Source organism: Panthera tigris, chromosome F3, assembly GCF_018350195.1.
Source record: "Panthera tigris isolate Pti1 chromosome F3, P.tigris_Pti1_mat1.1, whole genome shotgun sequence".
Classification (NCBI taxonomy): domain Eukaryota; kingdom Metazoa; phylum Chordata; class Mammalia; order Carnivora; family Felidae; genus Panthera; species Panthera tigris.
In genome coordinates, this window is record NC_056678.1 from 5,340,375 (window position 1) to 5,352,958 (window position 12,584).

Sequence of the window (12,584 nt, forward strand, 5' to 3'; positions counted from 1 at the left end):
TTTACAAGAACCCTCTGCCAGCTGAGATGTGTGCAGGAAATACCGCTTGGTGGGGGAGGGTGTCTCTATTTCCAGACTTCTCCGAGAGGTCTGGTCGGAATCGATGCGATAGGATCAGCAAAGCATAACTGCAAAGAAAACTGTCTGAGAAAGATAAAGCTGGATGGGAAGGCAGATAAGCCCAAATTCCTGGTGCTGCCCAGATCCGGGTGGGGGGGTGAGGGGGGAGCCAGGCTCTCCTTCGTTCCTGGGCAGAAGTGCTAACTACTAGGTTTTCGATGCTCCCTGGGGGGGGGGGGGGGGGGGGGGGGGGGGCCTCCTGAGGGGCGGGGCTTAAGGCAGGGATTTCCATCCGTGACAAGGAATCTCCACCCCTATTCAGGCCATCTCAACTAAAAGCAGTGGCGATTTTGGTCAACTGAGCACCCCCAAATTTTCTGTGGAGTCACCCAGAGGGGAATGCATTAAGTGCTTTGTTCACGTGGAGGTGAGGAAATGGAAAAGGAGAGGAGCTGAATGGTTCCACTTTCTCTGACCGCTGCTTTCTCGTTTTTGCTGTCAGACACTGGCAAAATGAAGAAAGAGAGAGAGGAAGGAAGGGAGGAAGGGAGGGAGGGAGGGAGGAAGGGAGGGAGGGAGGAAGGCAGGAAGGCAGGAAGGCAGGAAGGCAGGAAGGAAGGAAAGAAGGAACAGAGGGAGGGAAGAGAGAGAGGGGGGCCTTGCATAAAATTCACCTTCCTGGACAAAGTCATTGGAACGAAAACGAAGCGATGGTTGAATATCACCTCGCACATTTCACTGGCCCTCACAACGACCCTGGTGGGGGTCCTATCATTGCTGCCATTGTATGGACGAAGAACAACCAAGCTCAGAAAGGCTGTGCTCAAGGTCACACAGTGATGTAATCTGATTTTCCACCCAAGTTTGCTGACCCCAGATCTTCACTTTTAACGTCAGTTTCTTAAGCGCCTCAAAAATGGATCTCTCTTAACCTCTTAGTGTTGTCAACAACTCAAATGCTACCTCAACTGCCCTCACCCCTCCATCCACTCCTGGACACAACGTCATTGCCTGCTTCTCTCCAGGCACCAGAAACTCTTCTAACAAAGATTCCCAGCCGCCTCCTAGTTGCTAAATCAAGGGAAACCTCAGTCCTTACCTCCTCGATCTCTGCAAGGCATCTGGCCTTTACCACCCTACTCCTACCTCCTCTCTGTTTCCAGGAATCCACTGTCTCCTATTTTCCTCCCCTTCTTCTGGCCTCTCCTTGATTTCTCTTCCCGGCTCCTCAGGCTGTCTGTGCCTTCAATGTCCGTGGGTCCCACAGCTCTGTGTTCTAACATCCTCCAGGGAGAGCTCATCCTCTGGGGATCCCACCACCCTCCCCGAACCAACATCTCCCAGACTCACGTCTCTAGCTCTGAATGCTCCTGGGACCCATGGGAGCATCCCGCTTCAAGCTCCACAGAGCCCAAAGCAGTTTTGTTATCCACAACCTTTCTCAAAAATCAGACCCACAATAACAAAAACCCTATCCCCACCTATACTCTCTGTCTCTCACTCTCTCTCTCAAAAGTAATTTTTTTTTTAACTTTTGATTTAAAAAAGTAGATTGAAGGAGAAAAATCATATGATCAACCTCCCTAAAGCCTGAAAACACATCTGGCAAAACATAGGGCCCATTCCTAAATCAAATAAGAATGGGGTACTTCCTTAATTTGTAAAACTATACGTACACCTTAGTTCAAAAGCCAACATCTCTCTCTCTCTCAAGATAAATAAATAAACATTTTTAAAAAGGGGGGAAGGTGCCTGGGTAGCTCAGTCGGTTAAGCGTCTGACTCTTGTGTTGGGTTCTGCGATGACAGGATGGAGCCTGCCTGGATTCTCTGTCTCCCTCTCTCTCTGTCCCTCCCTCACTCATTCTTTCTCTCTCTCTCTCTCTCTCTCCCCAAATAAATAAACATTAAAAAATTAAATTTTTCAGTTTAAAAAACTAAAATAAAACAAAAGCCAGTATCTTCATGGGAAAAACCATACACATTCCCACCGTATCTGCTACCACTGAATACTGTACTGGGGGCGTGAATCAATGTAACAAAGAACAGACAACCATTAAAGGGGTAAAAACAGCAAAGGAAAAGACTAACGATATCTCTACTTTTGTAAGATAAATGCTTTCAAAAACCCAAGAATACCAGTTTTAAAAACTGAGAAACACATCTAAAGAGTTTAATAAAGCAACAGGATATAAAGTTAACATATAAATCAATATCCTGCTGATACATAAACAAGCCTCAATTAGAAGAGAAGATGTTCATTTGTAACAGCAATAAAAGGTATAATATCTAAGGGCAAATTTAACAAGAAATGCACAAAGTCTACAGGAGAAAAAAAACCTTTAAAAATTGCTGAAAAGTGGGGCACCGGAGTGGCTCAGTAGACTGTGCGCCTAACTCTTGATTTCAGCTCAGGTCATGAGCCCACGGTCACGGGATCGAGCCCCGCGCCGGGCTCTGCACTGAGCATGGAACCTGCTTAAGTTTTCTCCCTCTCCCTCTGCCCCGCCCCCCTCTTAATTAATTAATTGACTGACTAATTAAATTGCTGAAAAGTAGACTTGTTCAAATGGAATGACACTTCCTGTTCTTGGGAAAGATTCAACATCATAAAGATACCAAATACTACCTTTCGGCCAGAACTGCCATCTTCCGGCAATTCGCCAAAACGACCAACACAAAGGGAAAGAGGAGAGGTACCCGCTAGATGTTCTCTAGGCCTTTTAGAAAACATGGAGTTGTTCCTTTGGCAACATACATGCGAATCTACAAGAAAGGCGATACTGTGGACATCAAGGGAATGGGCACTGTTGAAAAAGGAATGCCCCACAAATGTCACCAAGGCAAAACTGGAAGAGTCTACGACGTCACCCGGCATGCTGTTGTCACTGTTGGAAACAACCAAGTGAGGGGCAAGATTCTCGCTAAGAGAATTAATGTACGTATTGAGCACATTAAGCATTCAAGGGGCCGAGATAGGTTCCTGAAGTGTGTGAAGGAAAATGATCAGAGACAGAAGGAAGCCAAGGAGAAAGGTACTTGGGTTCAGCTGAAGTGCCACCCTGCCCCACCCAGAGAAACACACTTTGTGAGAACCACCGGGAAGGAGCCTGAGCTGTTGGAACCCATTCTCTATGGATTCATGGCATAAGTGTAAAAAAAAAAAAAATAAAAGACTCCAAGACTGTAAAAAAAAAAAAAAAAAAAAAAGATACCAAATACCCCCCAGGTTAACATATAAACTAAGCATGGTCCCAATTAAAATAAATATTTTTCTGGAGTTAGGCAAGCTGATTTTAAAGTTCATATGGGGGGTGGGGGGGACCTGGGTGGTTCAGTTGGTTGAACGTCTAACTTCAGCTCAGGTCATTAGACTCACAGTTCGTGAGTTCGAGCCCCGCGTCAGGCTCTGTCCTCACAGCTCAGAGCCCGGAGCCTGCTTCGGATTCTGTGTCTCCCTCTCTCTCTCTGCCCCTCCCCAGCTTGTGCACGCCTGCTCGCTCTCGCTCTCTCCCCCTCTCTCTCAAAAACAAATAAACATTTTTTTAAAAATTAAAAAAAATAAAGTTCATACAGGAAAACATGAGGAGTAACCAGGAAACTCCCAGAAAGGAAAGGGACTGTTTGGGAGAGGGAGGGCGAGCCCTACCAAATATTAAAACTTACTACAAAGATTCTATATTTAAAAGAGTGCAGAACTGGCACACGAAGAACCAGATAAACAGAACATGGCAGAAGGTCCATAAACAGACCAAGTGCAACTGAAAATTTGTTTTATGACAATGACGGTGTCTCAGATCAGTGGGTGGAAGATGGATGTTTTAATAAAGGGTCTGCTGACAACTGGATAGACATTTAGAAAAAGATAAAATTGATCTATACCTTCCATTATACACCAAAGTAACCTCCCAGTGGATCTGATATCTAAATTTTAAAAAGGAAAGCATACAAACACTCAACAAAAACAAAGGCAGATTCCTCTGAAAGCTGGACGTGCTGGACAGACAGACAGCCTTTGTAACCATGAACTTGGCATCCAACTTTCTCAGATGGGTCCCGGAGCATCCCACAGGCGGTGGGTAAGCAGAATGACAGATACAGACTGATTTACTATTTTGATCAACATTTTTAAAGTAACTTAGGGATACGGGTTTATTCCAGGTCCTCGGGCACCTTCGTAAATGCACTTTAAGAGATCTCTGACTGGTCTAAGTTAAGTATGAAAGGTCAGTGGGAACCCATCTGAACAGGGCTGCTTTGCCACAGGAAGACGATACAGGAGGCTTAAAAAAAAAAAAAAAAAAAAAAAAAAAAAAAAAAAAAAAAAAAAAAAAAAAAAAAAAGGAGGGGGGGTGGTTAAAGAAAAGATGCTATGGTCAGCCTGTGACTCAAGATAGTAAAAAGGAAAGCGGTTTGTATCCCTGAAAAGAGACCGTGAACCCTGACAGACGCCAGCCAACTTGCAATCTTTGCTGGGACGGAACAGAGTTGAACTCTGGCAGCCTTACTGAGGTGGTGCGGAGACGTCCCCCTGAAGGGCTCTTCCTCCCAGAAGGTCAGTGCAGGGCCCTCCAACCGGGTGTTCTCAGAAGGGACAGGCAACAGTCTCAACTGAACGGTTATGAATATGAGGAAGTCCTCTGTCCCCCTGAGGTACACTCCAGCCGATAAAATTACGCATCTCCGAATCCCCACAGCCCCACGTATTTTTCCCACCACCCCGCTGCCCCCAGACCCTAAAAGCGATGTTACCATCTGGGAGCCCGGGAAAAATAATCACAATAATAAATAACTAATGAAAATAATCTCCAGGCGGGGGGGAAGGGGGGGGTGACTCCCACTCGGGCAGTTGAACCAACAAAAACCCAAGGGATTTGGTGGGGGGGGGGGAGCTTCCTTGGATTTCTCCATTCCTGGCATCTTTACTCATGCTTCGGTTTGTGATCTGAACCACGTGGATCACTTGAACTTCCAGGGTAAGGAAATCGGGTTCATCTTTGTTTTGCTATAGATTTGGTAGATGGATGTGGGGGAGGGGTATATCGGAGTAGAGCGCCCAGCACACGCTAAGGACAGTAAGCATCACCATTAGCATCAGCCAATGAATGACACAATCTGTGATATGCCAGAGAGCAACTGATGTTGCCTCAAGTTTATTGACTTGATCCTTCCAAATGCTGACAAATTACTAGCCTCAGCCATTTAAAAATCACATTTCTAATGCAATAATCCTACGTGCAGTGAGTGTGGAAGAAATTACTACAGCCCAGGGGTTTTTACAAAGTGAATTAAGTCACTATAAAAACTGACCGTGTTGGTTCACAATTAAAAGGCTGGTAGAATGAAATGCCATTATTCCATAGCTTGCTAGGCCTTAAGGAAGAGATCACCGTTCACGTGTCTCTACTGGGAATGTTTTCAGAATCCCTAAAATGTCTCAGACACGTTTTAATGATAAATGCTACAGGACTTTTTCATCGGTGATGTTATCTATTAGCTGATCTCGTATCTAAAATATTTCTCAAATGGAAAAGACTCAAATAACATTTTCTGAAAAGAGCCACGTGTTCTTAAAAGATTTCAGATACACAGCTCTCAGAATTCGTACGTGTTTAAAATGTAATACGTTCCGTATCTATTTCTAAAGAATCATACCATGGCTTCTGGAGGAACTTTTAAATAGTTTTTTCGTACCCGTTTTGGAGCTAGGAAAACACACACACACATATTCCCCAAGTCTAGACTTCCTTGGGCTCTGGCTATTTAGAGTCTACGTTTGGTGTTTTTAAACCCCTATGACACATTCCTTTCTTTCATCTCTGTGATTCCTGGCCACCCTTCTCAGTGTGTCTGGCTAATCTTCCTGATATTTCTGGGGCCTAAATGGACCCAGAATACTTGGCTGAGAAAAAAAAAAAAAATCAGATAGGAATGTGATTCTGGACCTTTTTTTTTACATAAAAGATTTCCTTGTATTGATATGGAAATGAACAGATGTCTGATACCCTTTTGCCAACCTGGAACATTTCTGCTTACTCCAGGGAATTCTTTGGGGCTGATGTTTCTTAGGGTTTCCACTGTCAATTCAAAAGTTCTGTCCCCGTTATCAGAACGATCTAGGATAGCCCCAAAATGGGAGATTCATTGCTTGGCCCCTATTTCTGCTTGGTGCCTCGACTGTGTGTAAAACAGGAAAGAGAGTAGATACGAAATGGCTTTATATTTGCTCACTGGAACACTACGACACGCAAAAGGACTGTTTTTACTGACAATCCCAACAAATCTGTAGCTTTGCACATCTACACTCTGTTTTATCGGACCACTTCTGCTTCCCAGCCCTGGAAAAGACATGATATAAACCCAGGAAGTACTTTTTTTTTTTTTTTTTTTTTTTACTGACTGAAGTAATAAAAGTCAATCCAAATGTTTTACGGTCTGTCACCGGGCACAAATCTTTGCTCAGCCAGGTAAGTTGTTATCTGAAAGGACAAACCCAGAGCGTCGCGAACGGTGGCTGGAGCTCACGGTTGCCGTTTCTACACGCCAGAGTCCCCTTCAGTCCTACACCGGCCTCTACTCTCTCTCTGTCCAGAAACCTCAAACTCGGTGCATGGAAAACCAAACCCCTTATCACCGCTCTCTTTGAGCTCCCCCCGAATCGGCCCCTCCTCCTGTTCCTACCTCGGTGAACACCAACCCCACCCACCCAGTTACCTGAGCTAGAAATCTCCAAATCGAGTTACCTGGTGCCACGGAGCCTTGTTCCCCCGTGGCCACGTGACTCCTAAGAATACTCAGAATACGGTGGTCACTCCTCAGGCCACCAGAGCCACTGTCGAACTCGTGGGGCCAGCCAGACACCCCTGATGGGCTCGCCGGCACCTTACCTCCCCTCCTTAACCAACTGTCCCGGGCACAAAACTGGGGGGATTCAGTAGGGCTTGCTACCTACCAGTGGGCACAGGGTGAGAACCCACACAGCTGGAGGATATTTGGAGAATATACTCACGAAACCAGCAAACGAAAGTGGAAAATGTTTCGTGAGAAAATCCCTAAATATGTCAACCCTAAATCTAACGGTATCTTGGCTAAGTGACAATCATCAACCCTCACGTCTTTCTCCAAGGAAAGTTTAAAATACAGACAAAAATGGGGGCGCCTGGGTGGCTCAGTCGGTTGAGCGTCCGACTTCGGCTCAGGCCATGATCTCACGGTTTGTGAGTTCGAGCCCCGCATCGGGTTCTGTGCTGATGGCTCGGAGCCTGGAGCCTGCTTCGGATTCTGTGTCTCCCCCTCTCACTTGCCCTCCCATGCCAATGCTCTGTCTCTCTCGGTCTGTCAACAATAAATAAACATATAAAAAAAAAATTTTTAGGGGCACCTGGGTGGCTCAGTCGGTTAAGCGTCCGACTTCAGCTCAGGTCACGATCTTGCGGTCCGCGAGTTCGAGCCCCGCGTCGGGCTCTGGGCTGATGGCTCAGAGCCTGGAGCTTGCTTCCGATTCTGTGTCTCCCTCTCTCTCTGCCCCTCCCCCATTCATGCTGTGTCTCCGTCTCAAAAATAAATAAACGTTAAAAAAAAATTTTTTTTAAGAAAATAAAACACAGACACAAACGGATTTACTCGATGTCACAAAATGAATCAGTGGTGGAGAAAGAACTAAATCCAAATCCGTCCTAAAACAGTAAGATTCCTGAATGTGCTCTTCTCCCTCTGATTTTTAAACAGCCACTGAGGAGACTTTTAATACCACTTAGTAGAGTTTAGTATTCTTATCAAGAAAATATTTTCCAAATACAGTTAAGCAACTTAATTACCATGATGATTTTTGCTAATTATCTCTCAAAAACATGCCTTTATCTTCTAGACTCCTACTCTCCAGGGCAAATTGCACGTTGGAGTCACAATGACATCTCTTGGTGCAATGAAACTTAGCTCTTTTGGTACCTGAGGGCTACTTAAAACATTGCAACTTAAACAGCACAATGGAAATTGTACCTAATATGAGGGTACCAATGCTTAAAAAAGAAAAATAGAACTAAATTTATCGTTTAGGCCAACAAATTGAGGCCCTATACCTCATGATTAACAATGAAGCAGTCCAGGGGCGCCTGGGTGGCTCAGTCGGTTGAGCATCCGACTTCAGCTCAGGTCATGATCTCACAGTTCCTGAGTTCCAGCCCCAGGCCTGGAGCCTGCTTCAGAATGTGTCTCCCTCTCCCTGTGTTCCAACCCCGCTCGCACTTTTTCTCTGTCTCTCTCAAATAAAGATTTTAAAAAATTAAAAAAAAATAAAGCAATCTAGATCGCTGTGGTTTCTGGCTAAGTCTTGCACACCCCCTGTACCAAACATCATGTTTCACCGCACTATGTCACATACGAAACTCCAGGCAACGGTGGCATTGTATGATATTGATGTGTGCCTTACAGTGATCCTGTGTGACTCTCCCCGTGATTGACCGCTCTTCCTCAGACATGCCTGGGTCACCATAAGGTGGCACAGAACACTGAGATTCAGGAAATCCAATGATCAGTTCCCCAGGATCACTTTCATTTTATCAGGTAAATAAAATTGACAAATATATTGAACTGCCTCTGGTAACCCTGGGAATGAATTTTCCAGGTGCCTCAACGAAACCAAAACTCGACTTTGTCACATGACTCCACAAAACGTGAGGGATACATTTGAATTTCAACATGTTTCTCCTCCCTACTGATTTCCTTCCCTTCCTCCATATTTATAGAAAGGGTCTATTTGGATTTACCTTTGCACACACGAGCACTCAAACAACACCATAAACAACTATTGTAAGAACAGGTCCTCAAGAATGTTCTAGAATACTTCGGTAGACTGTAACTTACTAGGATTGCCAAATATAGGATGATACCTTGGAGAAGTGAGGTTTTTCAAAATGCATCAGATGGCCTAGTCCGGTTGGACCATCTCACAGCGCCCCACCCTCTTCCTTTGCGGCACTCACCGCAAATGGGAATAAATTCTGAATTGTGCATTTCGTGGTTGAATGTATCATCCGTTAGAACGCAAACTCCATGTGGACAAGGGCTGTAGGTACCTGTTATTCAGGGCCTTGCTAACACAGTGCCTTGAATGTGGCAGGAAATCAGGGACTATTGATAAATGATCAAAAGAGCAAATAAATAAACCTGTGAGTGACCAAGTAGTGTTAAATTGGAGGGTACAGAATGCAAGTATAAAATCCGCTTTCAGATTTCCTGAGATTTGTTCGCAGGGTGCCTGGCCAGATTTATTACCAAGATACAAAAAAAAAAAAAAAAAAAAAAAAAAATGGCATACTGACAACAATCCACAGGTTAATTATTCTTGAGATGAATGCAGGATTCATAAAACCAATTCTCTTGGTGGTAATTTTCCACATGTAAAATTTTACAACTTCTGTGGGTATTTGCTTAACTTAATTTAACCCTTGCGTATGAAAACAATGAGGCAGGCAGATGGAGTTGCCGCTAAACTTCCACCACTCGAAATCACGGTAGTTCGTTTCCAAAGTCCCAGAAATACACATCAGAAAACGCCACTGGGCAGTGTCAGAAATCCCCACAGCTAGTCACTGTTTTCTCGACAGTGCTCTCCAACCACTGATAAAAACTCTTTGAAGCGGAAGAGTAAATATTATCATCTGATAGTACTTGGACCCAACAGTGCAAACACAATCCCATTGTGTTGCACTCCGGGGGCTCCTGCGCGCACCACGCCACGGCGTTGCCATGGAGGGGACAACTTGCTCGAGGCAGGGGCGGGCCTGGAGGCGGCCGGGTTCCCAGGCGCCCCCGCCCCTTCACCTTCCTCGGGCCGACTCGCGGAAAGCGAGGGGGCAAAAACTGGCCTTCGAGGGTGTGTTTCTGTTTCCGTGATCCTGGGAACTAGGGGCCCACGATCAACAGTGGGGAACGCCGACCCCTAAATACCGGCTTGCTTTTACCACTCCCGCGGGCTTTTGGTGAGGGTCACGGGTGGCGGGGGGAGGGAGGGATCCGATGAGCCGGAGAGAGTGGGGGGAGGACTGCAGCGAGGAAACCCCCCCAGGAGCCGGGGTCGGCTGTCCTCCCCTCCCCCCGCACCCCGCGTCGCCAGGCTTGGCGGCACGCGGGAACAGGGTCTCTGGGGAAGGCGCCTCGAGGTCCCGGCGGGTGCGGGGAGCACGGCGAGGGGACTCGAGCGGAGGGCTGCAGGACCCGTAACCCGGGGCATACCCAGTGGAGCGAGAGGCCTCAAACCGCGGGCGCCCCTCCCGGCTCCGTGCCCCGCGGACGCCCTGGCGAGGGAGAGGCGCGGGGTGTCCCCCCCACCGCGGTCCGCCCGGCCTCCCGGCCCCGGGGCCGCCCTCCCGCCTGCCCCCGCGCGGTCTCACCTTGCCCGGGAAGGGCCCCGGGAGCAGCAGCTTCAACGCCTGCCTCTTCAGCTCCACCAGGCGGGCGTTGCAGTTCTCGCACCAGACGCCGCGGTCCGAGCCGGGGGAGGAGCCGCCGCCGCTGCCCGAGCCCGGGGAGCCCGTGCCGAAGCCCGGCGAGCCGCCCAGGGAGCCCGGCGAGCTGGTGCCAATGCCCGGGGAGGCGGGGCCCGGGGAGCCTGTGAACGAGCTCGGGGACGAGGTGCCCGAGCCGGGGGACGGGGTCCCCGACGAGCCGAGCGCCGAACCCGCGCCCTCGGGGGTGGGCCGGTTCCCGGCGCGCGACTCCTCGTATGCTTTCCGGTACCAGCTCTCGGGGGAGAAGGGCGCCGCGGGCTTGGTGGGCGAGCACACCTCATTCACCTGCGGGGGAGACGTGCAGAGTCAGGGGCCGCAGGGCGGCGGGCTCCCGCGTCCCCGGGGTGGGGTCGGGCCGGGCTGGGGGCGACCTCCCCCCGCCCTGCCCCGCGCGCGCCGGCCCGGAGATCCGCGCGCCCCCGAGGGCCCGGCCGAGTGCGCCCGAGACCGCTCCGAGCCCTGCGGCCGAATCTGCCTCCATCTGCCCCGTGAATCGTCCTTAAGTGGGTCCCCCCACCCCAGGTACCCCTGCGCGGGTTCCCGGGCGCCGGCGGACTCCTCCTCCGCTCGGCTGGAGAGGGCTCGCTCGGGGGCTTTCCATGGTTTCTGCGGGGGGAACCCATACAGTCGGCACCCCCGCGCTTTCGAACCCGACACCCATCCCCAAAAGAACCCACGTTCAAGTTCCTGGAAGACGCTACGCCCGGGGCGGGTGGGGGTGGGGGGGCTTCTGGATTTTTATTCATTCCGGGTACAGCCCTCCGGATCCTGGAGGTAAACGGAAGGTTCTCCCGGCTCCAGGGAAATGATCCCGAGGAATGGCTGAGGATTCATGGACACCCCCCCCCCACACACACACACACACATTTGGCTTAACTCTGCCTGGAAGTGCACGAATGCCGCAAAAGTTAGGGGTGCGGGGATGGAAAGGAACGGGAAGACAGAAAATTCCGAGGGTGAGGCTAGTGTGCGGGCGTCCTCGCCGGCGGGCCCGCCTCCGCGCACGCACAGCCTGGCGGAGGCGCCTCTGCAGCAGCAGGAGAGCTCGGGGCCGCCCTGCGCGGCCGCACGGCGCCGGTTAAGGGGGACCCCGGCCGAGGGGGCTCTGCTAACGCGCCTCCGCATCGTAGCCGTCGCAACTTACCCCGTATTTCTTGCCCCTGGTGGAGACCGCAAGCCTCTCTTTATTCCCCGCTACCGAATTCATGGTGGCCTTTGCAGAAGAGAGTGTCTAAATGTTCAACCAACACTACATCCAAAAGGTCTTCCGACCCAGAAGGGTACCCCCCCGTTGTCGGGGGGCTGGCTCTTGGCCCTCAAGTCAAGGTTCCTTAATTTGGGGTGGGGGGGAAGGAAAGAATCAAAGCAATGGACCCCAGAAGTAATAGCACTAATTTGCAGAACGGGTTGGAGTGGCTGGTTTATTCTTCTCTTCCAATAATGCTTTTCCTCCTCCTCTTCTGCCTCCTCCAGTCACACGTTCTCTTTTCACGGTCACATCCAGATCCCTGGCATTTCTCCCCAACCAAGGGAGTCCGTTTTCCTCCACGAGGGAAGCGAGGTGGGGGGCGATGAGGCACCCGCCGCCGCGGGGAAGGCGGGTGAGCCCCGCCGCGCCGCGCCTCCGCGGGGCGCGCCGGCTGTGGGAACTTGTCTCCTTCCCGGGGCTCGGTAACTGAGTTCAAAGAAATTCTCCCAAAATATAAAGATCCAGACTCGGGGAGGAGCCTCGGCGCGTCGCGGAGCCAATATCCGCCGGCCCCGCTCGGCCTGACAGTTGCGCGAGGGCTGGGAGAGGCGGCGCGGCGTGGCCCGGGCGCCGCCGCGGTCAGCGCGCGCGTGTGCGCCCGGGCGCAGCGCGGAGCCTCGGGAACGGCCGCCCCGCCGCCCGCGAGCCCGCCGCCTGGCTGCCGCCGCCGCCGCCGCGCCGGCCGGGATCCATTTTATGTGGCGGCGCGCCCGCCTGACGGTGCGCGCCGGGGGGCGGGGGTCGTAAATCTCGCCCCTCGCGGGGAAG

At 50.3% G+C, this 12,584-nt stretch overlaps 1 protein-coding gene and 1 pseudogene across 1 annotated transcript in view; one reads left to right on the forward strand and one right to left on the reverse strand.

Moving 5' to 3' along the window:
• KIF26B (kinesin family member 26B) overlaps positions 1-12,282 on the reverse strand; it is a 464,690-nt gene extending 452,408 nt beyond the window's left edge. Inside the window, 2 exon segments of the mRNA XM_042975573.1 lie at positions 10,451-10,852; positions 11,712-12,282. Of these exon segments, the coding sequence (XP_042831507.1) occupies positions 10,451-10,852; positions 11,712-11,774 (465 nt within the window). The 5' untranslated portion in view covers positions 11,775-12,282.
• LOC107179148 lies at positions 771-3,210 on the forward strand (annotated as a pseudogene).
• Positions 12,283-12,584: the final 302 nt, after the last annotated feature.